This window comes from Phascolarctos cinereus, unplaced genomic scaffold, assembly GCF_003287225.1.
Source record: "Phascolarctos cinereus isolate Bilbo 61053 unplaced genomic scaffold, phaCin_HiC Scaffold_1;HRSCAF=81, whole genome shotgun sequence".
NCBI classification, from domain to species: domain Eukaryota; kingdom Metazoa; phylum Chordata; class Mammalia; order Diprotodontia; family Phascolarctidae; genus Phascolarctos; species Phascolarctos cinereus.
Window position 1 is genome coordinate 209198958 of NW_027555514.1, and position 20699 is coordinate 209219656.

The window sequence follows — 20699 nt, forward strand, 5'->3', positions numbered from 1 at the left end:
GGTGCAGTGGATAGAGCACTGGCCCTGAAGTCAGGAGGACCTGAGTTCAAATCTGGTCTCAGACCAGACACTTGACATTTACTAGCTGTGTGACCCTTGGCAAGTCACTTAACCCCAATTGCCTAAAAATAAAATAATAATAATAATAAAAATAAAATAAAATTGGTAACTCTCTGTGGCCCAAATCCAGAAATATGAAGGGGGAAATATCTAAGAATTGGTAGTTGCCAATCAGTTTAGCACCAGGCCCATGAAGGAGCATAGCCAGAACCCAAGGAAGAGAAAAAGGGTAAAAATTAGACATCTAGGATAAACCAGTTTAGTGGAGAAATGGAACCATTCAATTCCAGCTACCAGAGCCAGTTTGAGAAAAGTTTGAAACTGAGGTTAGCTAGGTGGCATATGGAATAGAGAAAGTCACAAGGAGTCAGTAAGAGCTGAGTCTGTAATCCTGCCTCAGACACTTGCTAGTTGTGTGAGTCTGGACAAGCCACTTAACCGCTATCAGCCTCAGTTTCTTCATCTGTAAAATGGCTACCCTGCAGGATTGTTGACTGAACACTTTGCAAACCTTAAAGTACAACACAAATACTAACTTTTCTATTAGTATATTTTAGGGAAGCCCCCATTGGACCAAATTGAACTCTTTTTCATCACTAGAAACACAATTGTATTTGGTGCCCAGGAGGATCTGTAGCTACTGATTCTTCACATTTTTATTAGTGAATGCGGTTGAGGGACCCTCCCCTTGCCATCCTGGGAATGCAAGGACATTACTGGATTATAGGCACTAGTCACTACTAATTTATTCTAATTCTTCCACCCAGCATCTACCTCATTCTGTTTCTGTTTATGTCAGACTTACTAGATGAGACACATGAATCACTGCCCCACCTTCCTCTTTCCATCTATCATCCTCTTTCTTAGTGTGTGTATATATGTGTCTGTCTTTCTGTCTTCTTTCTCTTAGTCTCAATTCTTCCTCCCTCCACTCTGATGAAACATTTACTCTCCCTGTTTAACCCTCTTATCTTTCTGATTTCCTTAGGATGGCTCAGCAGTAAGTCCACCTTCTGAAACCTTCTTCCAACAAAACTATCAACAATACCCACCAAAGGGAACTTAGCGCTAAAGGCCTAAACCTGAATGAATAGTAGTGTCATTAAATCTCTAGACTTCAGCTCCTGGATCAGAATACAGATGTTACATGTTTGTTTTCCACTGGAGATCCTAGTTACTATTTCCATGGAGACAATCTCCTGTAGGATCAATTTCCAGTACCTGAGCTTTCCATTCAAATTCCCTCAAAAATGGTTCTTCAAAATCTTCCTCAAAACCAGTAGACAAATGAATCCCACAGGTTGGCAGTGTAGACATTTCTGGGATAATACAGACTTTCCCCCAATAGTTCTGACACTTTGGTATAGTGAATAGTATAAACAAAGATGGAGTCTCTTTTTCCACTGACAGATGGGAAATCCTTGAGACACACATATAAATCCCACAAGAGGAGCGCATAGAGCCATTCAACTCTCATAGAAGAAGCATCTCAGGCTTTACCTCCGGAGCTCTGCTTTTTTATTCCTTCTATAGGAGCCTGAATAAAATCCAGGGTCTGCAGGGAGGAAAACTTGCTATCACCTTCCTCTATGCAGGAAGGCCCAATTCATCCTCCAACATTCATTGCTTTTCCTCCAAACAGTCAACCTCGTGTAGTCTGGGAGATTCAGAAAGTGCCCAGGGTTATTAAACTTCTTTCTCAGGCCCCCACCCCCCTCTGACACTGGGCTCAAGGCAGGTTCTTCTGACTATTTGCAGACCCATTTGTACAGACCCAGTCAAAGATAGAGCTTCCCCCACCCTTTAGCTTTATTAGGGAGACACTCCCCAGGTTACCTCAGAGATGGCATGTCTTCCTGAGACTTTTCAGGCTCCTTGCCCCATCATCCACAAAAAGTCAATGTGAGGTGATCCCAAGATGATCAAACATCTCAAACATAGGGGTCTACAGGAGCAGCACCACACTGCCCATCAACTCATAATGACACAAGATATGCCATTCTGGATCACTGATAACCCCATGGAACAAAGGCATGGGGTGTTTTTTTTGCAGTAGCACAACTGTCCTGTATGATAACTCCATTCACACAGGCACCCAAGTACCTTCAGACCAAGATGGGTGTCTAAGAAGATAATCAGAGGAAGGATGCTGGCTTTAGGGGAAAACTATCTCTTCCCTTGCCCTCAGTATTTTCCCAAGATCCCCAGTGCTTTTCTTCTTCTTCTAACGTCTTCTTCTGCCATCTACATCCATTACATTCTCCCCTTTTCCCAAGTACTCACCAGCCCAGGCTAGCCTGCAGATCAGGGCTAAGAATAGGAGGTCCCTGGTCCCCATGGTGCAAAGGCAGAGGAGGCTGACTGCTAGGCTTTCACGTGTTCCCAGAGAAATTCCACAAATTCTAAGCCTATCTCCTGGACTGAGCCTTTTAAAGGCTCCAGGCTTGTGGAGCTGGTGCTTCCAGATCTTTTCAGGAATGAAAAAAAGGGGAGGGAAACCCTAGTGGGCAGGAGGCAGAGATGAAGGTGGGGCCCTGCAGCTGTTTGAAGCCAGAAGGAGCCTAGGCAGGCAGGCAGGTAATTCCAGCTGTTTGTGGCTTCCCTCTAGATAGAAAATAGGTCATCCACAAACAGGACTGGGGTTTACTACCAGAGAAGAGAGGTGCCTGAACTCAAGGCCAGACTAAGCTGGAGTTAGGGGTGTTGTGGAGAAAAGAAGGCATGTATCAAGTCAACTAGTCAATAAGCATTTATTAATCCCCTACTGTGTGCCAGTCACTGTGCTAAATACTGAGGATACAAAGAAAGGCAAAGACAGGAGAAAAGGATAAGGGCTATATTGGTCAGCATCCCATTAAACTGTGCAAATTACACAAGAGACAACAGAAATACATCTGTTCTTTAAGTCAACATCTCAGGTATTTCCCACATGACAGGCTCAAAGGATAGGAATTCCAATAACCATATCTTCGGCTAAGTCATTGTGTAGGTGGGACTATGCCCACTCATTTTCACAGATTGCTTCATGACCTTTCTAGTGTTGTCACATTCTTGTTTACTCTTGTCTTGTGTTTAACTTCTCTCCCCAACTTATTGTAAACTCCTTGAGATCAGGGACTAAAAAGTATCTTGTATTGTTTCCTCTACAATACCTGGGGGAGTGCTGTGCATGAGGTGCCTGAATTCACAGGTGCATCGTGTTCAGCTAAGTGTTTATGTGAACATGGAAAAAAGGGGAGTGGCCAGCAGGGTACCATAAAATAATGCTGTCTTGGGCTTATCATTTATTTATTTATTTTTATAAGCCAAATCTTTTTTTTATTTTTATTTTTTTAGGCACGACTTGCCCAGGGTCACACAGCTAGTGTCAAGTGTTTGGTCTGAGGCTGGATTTGAGCTCAGGTCCTCCTAACTTCAGGGACAGTGCTCTATCCACTGTGCCACCTAGCTGTCCCTAAAATCTTTTTTTAGTTAATATGTAGGATTTCTCCCTTCACACCATTCTCCTAACTATGCCTAGAATGACATTCTTCAGCTTTTAGACCCATTGATCTAAAACTCAGATAATGATTCCCATGCCTAGCTTTCTGAATCTATAAGTGTGTGGATTTCTGGATGGATGTTTGCAATGGTTTGTCCATGATTCTGCTGATTCCTGGGGAAAAGTATTGGATTTCAATTAGCTCACCCCTATTTCCAAGTTTGTTGACTTTATGGCTTGTTAACCACTCAATAATACAAGTCCCCTTTCGTGACTCCCTGACTCCTGATCTTCTGAACCTAGGAACAAAATACATATTGTTTCACATATATGCATGTGTACATATGTAAAAACATAATAGAATATATTTTGATATAATTTAATGCATTTATATGGCTTACATAATACATAGTATACATATATGTTGACTCAATCTTCCAGTCAAATCTGCTCCAAACAATTCATAGGATCACAGATTTAGAACTGGAAGAGAACTTAGTAGAGCTGGGATTTGACCCTAGGACCTTTAATTCCATATCTATTTGTTTTTCCACTCCGCCACCCCACCTTTGTAGAATAAGGGAAGAAGTGAATGTGATCAGTAGCAGTGAGTAATTCTCCCAGGACAAAGCCCCTCCCTATTACGAGCACTACCATCACACTTCCTCCTGATGCTCCCTGGGATTCTATGAGTTTCAGTGTCTACAATATTATCCTAGAAGAGTCCTTGAAGCTAAACTCCCTTTCCCCATCCTCTGCTCTCATAGAACAGGTCAGGTAATCAGTTTCGGTATGCTATATTGTATGTCCCTCTGTACTGATACTTGTCTCATTGTTCCCACGCAATAATTTTTGAAGTAAAGCCATCATTTAGTGTCCAGTGTCCTCAGCAAGAGATCGAGAAACAACAGATAGGCTGGCATACCACAAAAATAGAGACAAGTCAATGAGAGGCAGACAGATAACAATAAAGAATCTGGAAACAGGTCATTATAAGAACCACTCACTCGCATTCAAGCGGCATCCTCAGCACTGCCCTGCCCACATACATAAAGGTTATTGCAATGACAGTCAAGACTACTGGCCCACAGTCAGAAGGATGTACTCTCTGAGTTGTTTGTCCAATACTGAGTTTGTCCAAAAGTTTGTAGTGAGCCATTCACACTTTGATCTACCTGCTCTCATGACCAAGGGCACACATTTTTATGGTAGTTAGTCAAAGATAGGGTTGCCATAGTCTGTAGCATTGTTTTCCTTTGTGGGAAAACAATGGCCCAGATACGCACAAAACTGTAGCTCCACAGGGCATAGTGCTTTAACTGAAAAAACTGTCTCTAGATGAAAATCTGGGTTGCGAATGCAGTAGTTGGCAACTAAGCCTTCCCTCATCCCTCTCCACTTGTTACTGGTTTATTATTTTACTAACTCTTGTCTCAGGTTCTAAGGCAATCAAATGATATATTTTCATATATACTCATAAATTAATATGAAAGCATAATGTCTCATTAACTAATCAATTGGCTTTAAGCCCTCATCCCTGTGCATAAATAAACTAGAAAAGCCTCTTTTCCCATAAACTTTCACTCATCTCTCTCTCTCTCTCAGTATCAAACTCCTGTCTCTGGAGTAAGATAAAATTAAGATTACTGACTATATAATTAAATACGAGCCAGAATCACTGCAACTTCTGTGTCCTCAACAACTCTGGAAACAAATCCCCACCATTGTTCTCTCTCAGGATGGCAATCAAAGTCTCTCAAGAATCCTTTTCAAATTTTCTCCACAGCATATCTTCTCCACAGGATAAGCATTAAATTAACTTCTCTCAAACTGCCTCTTTATTTTATTTATTTATATATTTTTGACAAGGCAATTGGGGTTAAGTGACTTGCCCAGGGTCACACAGCTAGTAAGTATCAAGTGTCTGGTCTGAGACCAGATTTAAACTCAGGTCCTCCTGACTTCAGGACTGCTGCTCTAGCCACTCCACCACCTAGCTGCCCCAAAATGTTTCTTTAGTCTTTCTTAAGGCTAAGTTAATTTACTTACTTTTCCAGGAAAGAAAGTTCTCTTAGTGAGTCTTTTTTTCTCTGAGCCTAACACAGTCTCTCAGCCTCGACAGCTAACTTTCTCTAGATGACAATAGAATTCTAAGCTTTTATTCCTTCCTAAAGATCCATTAACTCTGGAAGGAAACTTTGGAGCTAAGGGTTATAATAATAATAATTAGAAGATGATACTAATAACAACTAATAGCTCATATATTTGTAGAGCTTTAAGATTTACAAAGCATTTTCCTCCTAAAAACACTATAAATCAGGTTGTGAGGGTATTATGGCCCTCATTTTACAGATGAGCAATTAAGTTACTTATTCAAGATGGTGAAGCTAATAAAAATAGTAGCTGGGATTTGAACCCAGGTCTTCTGAAGTCAAGCCTTAGTGCTCTTTCTAATACACAATACTACCTCTTAGTGTGAACTCCTGTGTCACCAGTGATTCCCATCTAGGGATCCTGGAGGCCTCAAGCTGTTGACTCTCTTTCGCCTACTGAAGGGCACTTAAGTACACAATACAGGCTTTCTCTCCCAAGGTAGGTACCCCATGTTCTGAATCTTTCCCTGCCCCTCCATTAAAACTTATCTTTCCTATATTCTAATCTCTTGGGACACTCATCTCCAACTTTTTAAAGTGAGGGCTAACTAATCTGATAAATTAATTCAAGCCAAGGTGTTGAAATAGTTTAGCTAGCTAGCATGTTTGCATTTTAATAGAGTCTTCTATAGTTTATGCCTAATCCCAAAGGATTAAGAGTGGAAATTTCAGATATTGCAGAAGGCTTACAAGGAAGATATTGTAAGGGGCTTCTCATGCCTCAGATGATACCATCGTAGGTAGCTGTCTATTCTACCTAGTGGTAGGACTGGTCTTGAGTTTACCCTAAGAAGCATTGTCATGTAGCAGACAGAACATTGGTCTGGGAATCAGGAAACCCTGGTTCTAGTCCTGTGTCTGTTTCTCAATGATCTTGAGCTAATGTCCCTGGACCTCAAATTCCTTATCTATAAAATGAGGTTGGGCTCAATTATTTCTAAGACTTATCTCAGCTGTGATATTCTATTTTTCTGTGTCACATGTCTCTGTTCAAAGAGATATTCAAAGACCAGTAAAGTATGCTCCCTCACTTCATCCCTTTTTCTAATGTTCCTACTGCTCCAGATCATTGAGAAAAATTTTGGAAGCATCTGACAAACAGGAGAGTTGAGGATACAGGCTACTTGATGAAATGGTGGAAAGGCTTACATTTATAAGACAGATTTTTATGTAGGTTCAGTAAGCTCATGCGGCCTCAGTACATAGGTGATGTACAATCCCTCTTCCTGCAGAGACTCTGAGTGCAAGATCTTTGGGATCACCAACTCAGCCCACATAATCCGTGATGCTATTTAGGCTAATATCCCCCCTAAAACCTACAGCTTGGTTAGGTAATACTAGGATAAGGAACCATGAATCCTATCTCCCATGTTGCAGAACTTTTCAGACTCTTACATTAGAGCCAAGATACTATATTATTTTTTGCCAGCCCTCATCTCTTCAGCAAACTACAGATTCTTCTTAGTTATTACTTCTAAGAATTCTGATTGTGCCTTTCTGACACCTGTATTTCTCTCTCACCAAATAGCTCTCCTTGTCTCTTTTCTACAAAGATACCTTCTCTAGGAGGTTTCTTAAGGGTGGGAGAGAAGATACCCTCAGAACTGAGCTGAGCCAAGCCAGGGGCTCTAAGGACCATCTTGCTTTACCCTAATAACAGCTGTCCTGTGCCCTGGGTCCAGCAGGTATCTCCTCTGGGTGTCTCATTCAGGTCAGTCCAGGCCCAAGTCTCCCCAAGTTGGGAGTCTGGTTCTTGAGCCTGGAAACTTCAGGATGTCTCATCCCCTCAGACCAGGGGCGGCCAGAAAGTCCAGGGATGGGTGCTTACTTAATCCTGGCCTAAGGCTCTGGCAAAAGAACAGGGGAGCAACTGCAGGAGATCTAGTTTCAGGGAGACTAGAACTTTTCAGAAATTATAGGGAGAGATGTTAATTAACCCATTAGTAGACTATAGTGAAATCAGAAAGAGGACGTGTAAAGAGGTCTAGGGAGAACAAAGGGATGGTGATGGTGCATGGTAGAGGCATGGCTATAACCAGTGAGCAGCCATATATGTCATTCATATAACCTACTATTAACTGTCTTTGTGTCCTTGGGCAAGTGTGTCTCACCGAACCTTGGTTTCCTTAACTGGAAAATGGGGATAATAATATCCTCCCTACTTGTAAAGATAAAATGAGATAATGGATATGAAAGTAGTTTGGAAAGTAAAATATACTATGGAAATATAAATTTATTTCTATACATATGTTTATACATATATTATAAAAATAACATCTCCCTCAGAAAGGACTTAGAATTAGAAGGCAGTCAAAGGTCGAGGATTTATAGAGATCCAAGAACTAAGCATAAACATAAGTATTGTTCCCTGTCTCTTCCCTACCCCCATACCTTGCATTATAGAGACCCAGAAAAATATGGAAACAACACCTCCATGATGGATTGAAGAGAGGGTATAGGAAGGGTTAAGCTGAAGGGAAGTACACATTACCTCAGAAGCTCTAGCTCCCCACCCTTACTAGCCTTCTCCTACCAGATCCTGCTCAGCCTGCTGGGGGAGGTGACAACTCCTCCTTATTACACCCCACAATTAGTCCATACTGCCTCATACGTAACAGGCCACTCATAAGGGTTTCATGAGGAACAGGAGCATATCATCATAGACTTATAGGTGGAAGGTATCTTAGAAGTCACCTGGTCAAACTTCTTCATTTACAGATGAGGAAACTGAGATCCAGGGAGGTTGAGACTAGTCCAAGGTCATACAGGGAGTAAGTGGCAAAACTGGAAATAGATTTGACGTCTTCTGACTCCAAACCCAGCATACTTTTTTAGTTTTTAGGCAATTGGGGTTAAGTGACTTGCCCAGGGTCACACAGCTAGTAAGTGTCAAATGTTTGGTCTGAGGCCAGATTTGAACTCAGGTTCTCCTGACTTCAGGCCTGGTGCTGTATCCACTGCGCCACCTAGCTGCCCCCCCGCCAGCATACTTTCTACTATACCACTTTGAGGGAGGAAAGGGAAAGTGATGCAGATTGACAATCCCTTAACTTTCCTGAAGACACATATGGACATATGTGGCCTACGTTACACCCTCCTCACTCTACTACCTCTTTTCAATACACACACACACACACACACACACAAACATATACCCAAGACATACATCTCCCTCTTTCCACATGTGGGCCCATTTTTGCTGTATGTGCTATTGAAACAAGGCAAGCATTTAAAGGCTATGTCTGGAGGACATAGGGATAAAGGGTCAAAGACCTCTGGGAGCATTCACTGATAAGGATAGTAGACAGGGTAAGAGCAGCCAAGCTGTCTCTTTCAAGCATTGGCATTTCTTACCAATCAGTTCTCATCTTTAGAGGTCCTTGTCTTCAGGTCTATTAAGCCCTGGTACTGCTGCGCCCCTCAGTGCTGGAAAATGCCCTTTAGCCCCGTGCTCAAGCATTCTCCAGGATCCCCCCCTGTATTCTGACTTTCTCCAATACTCCAATTCAGCCTCCAAGGACATGATCCTACCCAAGCACAGTGGCTCTCTAGGAAGCAAACAATTCTTTGGAGTGGCAAATGGTCATGGGGGAAGAGGGAGGACGATGGAGAAATATTCAGTGCCAGCTCAGTGTTGGTAATTGGGGATTATTGGGAAGAGTCTGATCATTGATGATGAATATTGATTCATTATCTCTAGTCCTTCTTTTAGGCCTTTACCAACCTCTTTTTTGCTAGGTTTCAAAGTTCACAAGTTTCCCCCTTTTTTGCCTCAGCTTCTCTGGCCCAGTGTCTTTGAGGAAATATATTGGAGCCACTCCCTAATGTTTCTGCTTACCCTGGTCACAAGCTACAGCCCAAGGTCACACCCCTAAAAGCTGCTGAGTAGCACCTTACCCAGCTCCTAGGCACTGGGAACCCTGAGAGCGGCAAATCTATAGCTGATGAACTATGCTAGGCATACCTATTAACCAAAACAATCCAAGGAAGAGAATAGGGACTTAAAGACCTATAAGGGAGAGAGGAAGGGGTTGGGTTGAGTTTTGTGCACTGTCCTAACAATCCCATGAAGTAGTTGAGAAAGCCAAAGGAGTTGTTCTTATAAAGTAGAACAAAGGCCAAAAGCCTTCTTGAGATCCATAATTAATCCATCTCTTCTGACTCAGCCTCAAGGGTACCAACCACGCATTACTCATCTATGATGTACAGACAATTATGCCCATACTGTGAGTTGTATGTATCCTACATTACACACCCCTGTCCTTTCTCTGTTTGCATATCTTCTCAGAAACAGGAATCCTACGCATGGAGACCAGCCTTACATGTCACGGATGTCTTGTCTCTCCAATGGTACCATCAGCTTTTTGAAGTCAGAAACCATCTGACTCCTCTGTAGCACTTGCAGCTGAGTGCCTTAGACATGGTAGATAACACAACTGTTTGCTGATTTACTGGGCACCTGGAGTCCCAGCGATTCCCGCTCTTCTGTACAATTGGGTACAATTCTGCAATTGTGTCACTGTTAGTGGATATGGGAAGCAGAACCTCTGTTCCTCCAGGAAGGCTTCCTAGCTCCAGCAGTCCCTTTACCGTTCTTTCCTTTTCTCCCTCCTCTTCCCCTTCTCACTCCTGCTACTGAAGCACATGACAGGAAACCTTCCTGTGACAAGCTTCTCAATCTTGGTCAGTTGATAAGATCAACAGTCAAGGACTTAGAAAAACCTGGTGTATACAGCTTTCCCTTGAACATGGGTTTGCTGCCCATGTTCCCTTCCCACTATCTTCCAGGCCTTCCCACCATCCTTCACTCCAGAGCTTTAAGTCTTAACTCCCTTTTCTCCTTGGTCGTCAGTCATCACCGGGTGGTCAGCCGGATCCATGCCACCTGTTCAGCTCCTCAAGTCTACACTCTCAGTGAAGAATCCATCCAGCTCTTGGATCTATTGATCCAAGGATCCCTTCCAACTTTCCTCAGCTATGCCTCTCCAGGTTTGGGGAAGACACATCAGTCTCCTCAAGGCTCCAGTTCTCTGGAAAGCCGAGAAAGTTCTTGCTGGTTGTCGATGACCTTCAGCTGCTGGATATACGCCCGGGCACTGGCCAGATTCCGGGCACTTAGGGATGGCTCTGAACCTGTTGGAAAAATTCAGGTCAAGAGGCCAATGGGATTTATTCAGGTCTTTCAGCCCCTCTAGATTCCCCTACCACCTTTGTCTTTTGAAAGTCAGATACTCCTCATAGCCTGTGTCTCAGCCTCACCGAAACTCCTCTCCAAATCCAACCCCCTGAGAAACTCTTTTCCCTTCCCTTTTCCCCAAGCCTCTAGAATCCTACCCACTCTCATCCTTCCAAACCATCTCCCTGCCCTGCATCTGGATGCATCCTTCATGTCATCTTACAAGTAGAAATCCTCACGGTCTGGCTATCTTCATGTATGTGGGAGACTCGGCTCCGGAGTGGTGACAGAGGCACTGAATAGGGATAAGAACAGGGAGTCAAAGAGATTACATCAGAGATTGAGCCCCTGATGAGAAAGGATTGGCAGACAAAGAAAATGATGGAATAGGGGACAGAAGACCTAACCCAAGACAGGAGGAAGATTGAGAAGGATTGGACAATATTAGCCTGGGAATCAGAAGACCTCTGACACTTACTACTTATGTGACCTTGGGCAAGACACTTAATCTCCCTGGACTCAGTTTGCTCATATGTGAAATAAGAAGCTTGGACTAGAGTGGTAAATCTTTCTTGTGTCATGAATCTCTATGGCAATCTAGTGAAGTCTATGGAGCCCTTTTCAAAATGATATTTTTAAACACATAAAATAAAATACATAGTATTCCAAAGGAAACCAATTATATTGAAATATGAAAATAAAAATATTTTAAAAAACAAATTCAAAGACTCCAGGTTAAAAATTCCTGGGTTGGTGTCTGAGGTCCCTTCCATCTTTAGACCTATATGAACCCATGACTGTAGATTCCAACTTTTTTTTTTTGGTTCTTTGAGTTTTTAGGCTGAAAGCAAAGCTCCTTTGGGACCTGCACATGTACCAAGGATTCCCTTACTTCTGTGTTATCTCACCATATGGATCCCTAAGCTGAGTCCAAGTAAGTCTCTCCTCTGTAACATTTAACGACTGGAGAGAAAAGGAAAGGAAAAGGGGAAAGAAAGGTGGAGCTGTCCTAGCTCTTTCTTACCAGAGGTATGGCTTCGGCAGTGATGCAATATTCGTACGGTTCTGGCCATCATACGCTGGGAGCAATAAAAACAGGAGTAAGGACCTTAAGCAACCCAACTATCCTCAACTCCACTCCCCAGACAGGAAGCTGGAATATTTAAATGGCTATCAGCTTTGCTGGGTGTCCTGGACAGAATATTGCCATATATCAGGTCACGTGATCAGAAAGACACAAGAGACTGGAGTACATTCTCTTCTAGCTTAGGGAAATGGGGCAAGTATTTAATGAGGAGACATAAGACTAAGGCAGGTATTTAAAAATTAGTGCATACATACTTTAAAAAAACTGATCTGTGATTTCATTTATATGCTGAACTTCCTTTACCAATGCAGATTGGCATTTGCTCCAGAAAATTATCCTCTGAAAACGTTGCATGGGACACTGAGTGGTTAAGTGATAGGTCATAGAACCAGTGTGTGACTGAGTGGGACTTGAACACAGGTCTTCTTAAATGAAGCCAGATCTCTATTTGCCCTGACATATTGCCCTTCAGTATTTACACACACAAAAACACACACACAAACAACTATATGCCTACACACCTAACACAAATGAATAGCTAGATTATTTCCCCCTCCCCTCTTCCCCCCAACTAAACCCCAGTGCCTCACTGTGGAACAAAGATGGTCTAGGTTTTTGCAGGTTGTTATGCCTTCAAGGCTCACAGGCTGGAGGGTATTACCAAGCTAAAAAGGCTTCAACTACAAGCCCAGCAACAGATCGTCTCCTAAGGCTCTGCCAGCAAAACTAAGCGCAGAAAGACTCATCTCCAGAAGTCAGACTATCAGTAATGAATGATGTTGGCCTTAGTGATGCATCAAAGTACTTACTAAAATATAAAGACATATGATCTCCATTGATAGAGGAGGTGCCTACATCAGTGAAATCACAGAATGATTTAATCATATGATAATAAATAATTCTTTTATTTTATTGATAAATGACAAATGTTTCATGTTTTTATATTATTAAAAGTTTGGAAAGAATTGAGAACTAAGGGGGAAATGGCTGAAAAAAATAATGGCATGGGAAAACAATCTTATATTATTGAGATTATTGCCCTCTAAGAAATAGCAAGTATGAAGAATTCAGAAAAACTTGGAAAGACTTGTATGAAATGATGAAGAGTGAAATGAGCACAATCAGGATAATGTACACAATATTTACAATAACATAAAGGAAATAACATGTAATGACTTCAGAACTCTAATCAACCAAGATTTCAGAAAACAGACAGTGAAATATGCCTCCCACTTTCTTGGCAGAGAAGTGGTAAATTGGATATAGAATGAAGCATATATTTTTGGATATGGCTCGTGTGTTGGTTTTGCTTAACTATACTTGTTATAAAGGAGGGGTCTATTTGGGGAGGGGAGAGTCCTTGGCAATTGACTCCTCTCCCAAACCCCTAGTGCCCACTTTTATCCTTGTCTACCTCAATGTTACCCCCTCCAATGTCATATTCCAGATCTGCCTGACCTTTATTCTGTGCACTTGGGAAGTCTTGCTCCAAAATTAACAAACTTCTTTTAATTTTAGTCCTCTTCCTCTCATGTTCCTTCTACCTTCTGGCACTCAAAGAAACCTGGCTGTGTCTCCACCACCCAATCCTCATGATATTGCATCTTTGCCAAGTGCTGGTTACCCCTTTGTTTACACCACAGAATTACTGATCCCAAGGAAGGCTCAAAATATCCCTTGTTCCCCTTTGCTAAGTTCAGACTCTTCTGCCTCAAACACTTCATCTCTCTTTCTTTGAGGTTCACTCTATCCAAATTTATCACCCAATTCATATCCTAGTGGTTTCTAACAGTCCCTAGAACATTCTGCCTTTTGTCTCAATGACTTTGGTACCTGGATCATTGTCTCCCTCCCTACTCCAACTCTTGCCTTTATATGAAGAGACCATAACACATACGAGACATTCTATCAAATACACCTAGCCACCTAGTTCCTCAATTTACTAAATTCTCATCTTACTCTTTTATTCCTCTTAAACAACAAACATCATAGCTATGTAGTCTGCCATCATCTACAGGTGTTCTATTTCCATAATTAAGAAATCTAAAATTAATTTATCCAGTCATAATCTTCTATCTTCATGCCTCATATCTAAGATATCTTCTTATACCTTACTCTTATACCTATTCTTCATCCATACCATGATGTCCAATCCCTCTTCCAATCTACCCACATTGTAACCTCCAGTGACTTCCATTTCCATTATCTGTGGACATACTTCAAAGCTCTCTTTAAAGGCCATCACCTCTACTCTGGCTATATTCTTGTCCTTTCCCTTGGGCTCTCAATACCATAACACTACTGTTTTACTTCTTCAAACCTTCTCGTCTCTCCTCGAAATTACAACAGTACCCTCTCCTCTCATAATCTCAGTTGGAGAATGCTCTACAAATGAGGCCGAGAAAATCATGACCCTTTGCCTTCATAAAGGCTGTCTCATATGCTTATAATGCTCTCCCCGCTCACCTCTGCAATTCCTGGTTTTCTTTTGACTCAGTTCATGTGTCTTCTTCATGAGGCCTTTTCCTGTTCCCCCCAGCTGCTAGCACCTTTCCCTCCGAGGTTACCTTGTATTTGCAACATACATATTGCATTTGTCTCTCCATTACAATATAAGCTCCTTGAAGGTAAGGTTGCTTCACTTTTGTCTTTCTACCTCCATGACTAGTACAGGGCCAGGCACTTAATAGACTCTTAATAAATGCCTGTTGATTGATTGACAGTAATGGAGAAAAGGGAAGAACACAAATAAAACATATTAAAAGAATAGTAATAAGTGCAGTGAGAAATTATATGAGGAATTCAGAGAAACATGGGAAGATTTTTATGAACTGATGCAGAGAAAATAAGTAAACCTGAGAACAATGATACAGACTTACATAATGTAAATCAAAAGGTCACTAAAAGGAGGTCAGACTCTGAGTAAATAAAAAACCACTGAAGGTACTGGAGATTAGATAATTAAATATACCTCCTCCCTCACAGGTGAGAAGCAGGGGACTACCAGGACAGAATAGTATATACATTATCAAAAGTGGTCACTGAATTGGATGTTTTTTGCTTAAATGTTTTGTCATGAGGTTAGGTTCAATTAAGTAGGGTTGAGTGTGGGTGAAATGGTTGAGTAAAGATAAAAGTTAATTAATTAATTAAAATGTATTTTAACAACAAAAATTTTGGTTTGTGCCCTTTCTCACTTCTAATGTCTGGTTTCTGAATTTCTCTTCTACCTCAACCCAAAACTCCAAGTCCTGATTCCTACTTTCCCACACTTACCATCTTCTCAAAGTTGATGAGACTGTCTACCAGTGTACGGTTTCCCTCATGGATGAAGGTCATGTCTGCAGGGGGGTATAGATCAGTACTCAAAAGTCCCACAAATTTTGTTCCCCTATACTTATCCCAGGAAAGGTTAAAGGAAAAAGAACAGGGATTCCCCAAACCGACCTCCTACCTCCATTTTCTACCACCTTCCTTAACCTCTCCCCTCCCACTGAAGGAAAGTTAGATTTCAATGCCATTTACCTTTGAGGAGGAGAGGCATAAAGGGGATGATGGGAGGGGACAGCTTGGTAAGCGTCAATCGGTACACACGATGATTCCAGGATGGGTCCTGACAGGGAAGTTCACAAAGAGTATACACCACATATCATGACCCTTAGATTTCTGGCACCATTTTACATGGTATACAGCACACCACCACATGGTACAACACTGTATAACTACCTTTCTAGGAGGATATTGAAAACCAGCAGATACCTTCACCCAAATTATAGAACCAGACCACCCTCTTAGAGATAGAGCTTATTGTTTAGGGGCAGAGAGAGATGGAGGAAAAAACCTGAGGGTTCACAAATTCCTGAGCATAGTTTCTTCTTGACAGTTCCTAGGACTGGAGGTTGTTATAGCTCCTCTGCATGGGACCGCTACTAAGCAATATCAACCAACTTCACGTTTCTGATTTGATTTCTACAATTTGCCCTTGCTCCCTATATGGTTTCTATTTTTTAGAATCTAAGTTGATAAGCAACCTGTGCTTCCACATCAGACTCTTTAAATAACTGATTTTTTAAAAATCAAAATTATTATCCATGAGTTTTCAGAATTTTATTTTTGAGAGCATCCCATTCCTCTTGGCTTGACTGACCAATACTTTTCCCTAAACCCTTTGACATCTCCTCTCCCTAAACCTAAGGTGCATGTCAGACTATGCCCAACTTTCCTCTCCTTCTCTTTCACAAAATCCAAAATGGAGTATTCATTTTCCCCTCAGGTTGCCTTAATTTTCTACTTCAGTCACCAATTCTGGAACTGGAATTACTTTATGTATGTTTTATATTTATTACATCTCTCCTCACATACTTCCAGTAGAATGAAAATTCCAGAGATTCTTTTGGTTTTTTTTTTAGTACCTTCAGTACCTATACGGGACTTAGCTCTCAATAAATGTTCATTGAATTGCTTTGAATGCCATAGTCCTCAGGAATCTCTAGGAAATGGCTAGGGTTATAAAACCCTCTTTCTCCTCAGATCTCATCCGACCCACAGGTTCCCCATATCTATTGCCTGACTTTGCTGTTGATGATCCAGGTATTTGGTATCTGGACTTGGTTCTGGAATTATTTTTAGTCAATAAGCTGAGATCATTTTCCCTTTAGGGCTTCTCTTTGCCCCTCAGACCACAGACATGTTTACTCCAAGACACATCCTCAACATATCTCAGATCACAAAATGATAATGTGTGCCATATATCACACAGTATGACATGACACAATATTGTGAAATACATACCATAAGATCAACATATCCTGTTGCCACCCTAAAACTTATGGCTATCCATGCCCAGTGCCCCATACTCCTGAATGTACAGAATGATGCTGAAAACAGAAACATTTCTTCCATAGTTCATAAGAAAAGCAGGCCATATGCCAGGTTTGGCCAATCTGAGGGTTGTAGGGGGACAGGGGATATGTCCTAACTTTAGCCCTAACTTTGATTCAAGGAGTGAGGGGTTTGAAGGAAGAGGGAGTTGGCCAGCAGAGCTAATGGACTCACCAGAAGCTGTTCGAGGGCAGAATATAATTTCCGAACTTTGTGGGGCAGCCGCTAAGAGAATCAGAGACAAAAACACAGTACTTGGGATTTTCTGCTACGTTACCTGATGAATCTTCTTGAGACAGAAACTGTGCTCTTTCAGGAAATGGGATCTGGCCTATTTTTAGGACAGGGTCCCGGGCCTCTAACCCTGACCGAAAGGAAGCACCTACCTCCCAGGTGAGGGCAAGACGGCTGATGGCAGAGTTGCTGAGGCCAAACATGACAGCAAAGAAAGAGTTGAGGTTCTTCTGCTCTTTGAGGCTGAGAAACAGCAACCAGGGTTGCAGTCACAGATTAGTTAGTATAGCACATGGAACAAGGGGAAAAAAAAACTAGAACTAAACTAGACTAGCAAAGAGGCATATCTTTCCAATTACGGTTAAGAAGAACAAGAAGATGATGGTGAAAGAGACAAATTCATTAGATACAGCAATGTGATTAAGGAAGATGAAAACTGGAAATGACTACCCCAGATCCCCAGTCCCTGATCCAAAGATTGCCCTCCCCAGCCCACAGTCTTCCCACTCACTGAGAAGCCAGCTTGATGAACTTTCGGAGCAGCTGAGCCCGAAGACTAGGTATAGGACATAAGCACAGCTCTGTGGCCACCCAGTACTGCAGTTCATTGAAACGCCGCATGAAGCGCTCCAAGTTGGCAGTGGTGGCATTTCGGAGTTGCTGTGGTCCCAGCACATAGTGGATCAACTCCACCTCGGGGGTTGGGGGAAGGTAGAGTTAAGGTGTGTCAAACTGGACCCCAACCTTCCCCCACACCATCAGCCTCACCAAGCTCTCCTTCTCTGCCACATGACCCCAATCCTGATCCTGCTGTTCCCGGCTATTTCCTTCTCCCACATCCATCCCATCTAGCTGAGGCCTCCCTCACACCTGGTGGATGCTGTTGAAGAGGCTCCAGTCATGTTCAGTCAGCTGGCTGGCCAGGTCCTTGGCACTCACTAGGTCCAACATCTCAGCTGAGCCTACACTGGGTCCAAGCTGATCTGGGTGTGGAGTCTGCAGGTGGGAAAGAACTAATGGAGATGGCAGTTTCTTTTCAGAGAGAGGGCAAAGGGGACTCTAGGGGGAACTGTGCATGTGTGCGTGTGTGTGTGTGTGTGTCTCTCTGTGTGTGTGTGTCTGTGTGTTGGGAGGGAGGAATAGGACCAAAAGGGGTTGGTAGGGGTTGAGACAAGAGCACTGCTGGGAGTGGTAAGGATTGCTTATGTGTATTGGAATAAGCTGTAAATATGAGAAGAAAGAGCTGAGAGGTATTTCCCAGAATTTCCCAGGGAGGTTTATATTATGTATCCCCCCTTTCCCTCAGGTATTTAATGCACTGCTCCTTACTAGGGGACCCTATCTAGATTTAAGTCTCTACCCCCTACTAAGGCTTTCTGCCAACCTCCTTACCAACTTGTGCATTTCCTGTGGGTTAACAATGAAGAGCCGCTCGTTGAGTCCCAAGGATGTTGCCACACCACGGGCATCTGGTTGTAGACCAATGGTGTCTGTGGAAGAAGCTATGGCTAAGATGGCGTGCAGTGACACAGAAAGAAAAGGTTCAGGAAAAGTGAGATATACATCTTAATTTAGTCAAGTATCCAGGAAGGAATAATCCTTCTTCATGAGGAGTGAGGGAATCTTTGCTCCCAAATAAAGGGAGAAGGGAATATTGGCTATTGCCTTAAGTGGGAACTGTTGCCCTAACTGTGCCTTGTTCCCCACAACCCTTGCCTCCAATCCAAACAGCTGGGAGAGGTGAAATAAATCAAAAGGAAATAATCCCTCAGACAGCAGACATCATCCAGTATCTTGAAGATGCCACCAGAGAACTTTGGTTTCAGCTTTAGAATCTGAAGGGGAAACATCAGGATTGCCAATCCTGAATTCTTTCTTGTCTTGCTTCCTCTTCGCCCATCAGTATTTTAAGGAAGCCCCTGCTGCCCTGATCATGCTGGAACTTCAACAACTACATCCAACCTTGGTGAATGACTCACTGATGAACAGTTTCCTATGCTCCCAAGGACTCTTGGGACACTTAGCCACACTCATTTTATTCCTGATTTCAGAAAAGTCTGGAGTAGATCAGTCTGGGAAATCCTTGCTTGAGAAGGATGTACAACTTACCCCCTGAAGAGGTGACCTTCACCAGCACCTGGCCTTGTATCCGGCCATCCTCCTGGGCCAGTGTAGCCATCAGTTCTCTCACAGAGGCTGTCACTGGTAGATGCAGCGTCAGGACTGAGTGGTCTGGTCGGCAGATGTCATAGGGGACTGGAGAAGAGGAGGCAGGAATCAGGCAGGTTAACACCCCCTTTTATTGGGTAAGAAACAGTAAGAAAAAAAACTACCTACCACTTTGTCTGATAACTATGGTTTGGATAAAAAGTGTATTCCTTCTCTGAAGGGAAAATGGAGAGCCCTTTTAGATCTAAATCCTCCTCCACTTAGTGCCCCTGCCAGCAGTTAGCTGCAGTGACAATGTAAGTGGAGCTATGTAGACTGTTTCCTACTCTTTCAAAAAAAAAAAACAACTCCTGCAAAAAAAAGGCAAAATAACAGAAGGAAGTTGCTCCATGCAATCAAAATTTCAACAAAAAGCCAGAATCTAGTGGGGACTGGGGGAGAGTTTATATTACAGAATCCAGTGAACCCATAGAAAAAGGACCTGAAGCCTGTGAGCACAGAAAAAGGAGCTACACCAGAAAAAAAAGTAAACAAAAGAAAATGCTTAACACATTGAAAAAGTACCATGGACTAAGAAAAAATCCAAGAGATAATCTCTAATGAATTATATATATCTATATATACATATATGCACATATATATTTATATACACATATATATTTATACACACATACACACACACACACACACACATATATATATATATGTATATACACACACATATAGTAAACAAAGCCACAGAATTTTTTTAAAGGCTTGACTACAAGAACTACAAGAACAGCTAGAAGAAATAAAACAAAAGATTGAAAAATGAGATTAAAATTGAAATAAAGGTTATGGAAGAAAAAATTGGAAGAAGAAATAATTTAAAATAGAATGCAGAAAACCTTACCCAAGTAAAGGATTTCCTGAAAAATAGAATTGAACAATCATAGTTCAATGACTCCATGAGTCATTTAGAATATCAGAATAAAGTCTTTCACAGCTAAGGGAAGGAGATGTATTCTTAAACAAATGAGAGACAGAAGTAATTGCAGAAGATAAAACAGATAAGTTTGAATACATGAAACTGAAATGCTTCTATGTAGACAAAATTAATGCACTTAGAATAAGAAGAAAAGGGGTTGAATTGGGAAAAATTTCCCTGACAAGGGTTTGGTATCCAATATGTAATACACACATATGCAACTAACATATGTGTATATATGTATGTGTACATACACAATATATATATATATAACTAAAAGCCTTTTCCCAGTAGGTAAGTGGTCAAAGGATATGAACCAACAGTCTTCAAAAGAATGGAAAACTATGAACAACCATATGAAAGAATCCTTCAAATCAAAGATGACAATGTGGAATTGTGCAAATAATGTGACTGAAAGGCCTGTACCCTTTGACTCAGAGATTCCATGACTAGGATTAGACCCACAGGAGCACAGTGATGGACAAAAAGTT

General features: G+C 41.9%; 2 protein-coding genes across 4 annotated transcripts in view; both read right to left on the reverse strand.

Annotated features, from left to right (window-relative positions):
* ENDOU (endonuclease, poly(U) specific) overlaps positions 1–2573 on the reverse strand; it is a 30855-nt gene extending 28282 nt beyond the window's left edge. The window contains exon 1 of the mRNA XM_020977146.2: positions 2344–2573. Coding sequence (XP_020832805.1) covers positions 2344–2398 — 55 coding nt within the window. The 5' untranslated portion in view covers positions 2399–2573. The remainder of the gene's footprint in view (positions 1–2343) is intronic.
* Positions 2574–3904: 1331 nt separating this feature from the next.
* The window catches only part of RAPGEF3 (Rap guanine nucleotide exchange factor 3), a 37462-nt gene continuing 20667 nt past the window's right edge, over positions 3905–20699 (reverse strand). For 2 of the 3 annotated variants that reach the window (XM_020977182.2, XM_020977181.2), the window contains 11 exons: positions 19182–19328; positions 18465–18562; positions 17943–18068; positions 17584–17765; positions 17225–17315; positions 17013–17063; positions 15483–15570; positions 15234–15298; positions 11895–11949; positions 11094–11165; positions 3905–10827 (listed from right to left, as the gene is read on the reverse strand). In XM_020977182.2, coding sequence (XP_020832841.1) covers positions 10709–10827; positions 11094–11165; positions 11895–11949; positions 15234–15298; positions 15483–15570; positions 17013–17063; positions 17225–17315; positions 17584–17765; positions 17943–18068; positions 18465–18562; positions 19182–19328 — 1094 coding nt within the window. In that variant the 3' untranslated portion in view covers positions 3905–10708. The remainder of the gene's footprint in view (positions 10828–11093; positions 11166–11894; positions 11950–15233; positions 15299–15482; positions 15571–17012; positions 17064–17224; positions 17316–17583; positions 17766–17942; positions 18069–18464; positions 18563–19181; positions 19329–20699) is intronic. The other variant, XM_020977183.2, reaches the window with a different exon arrangement.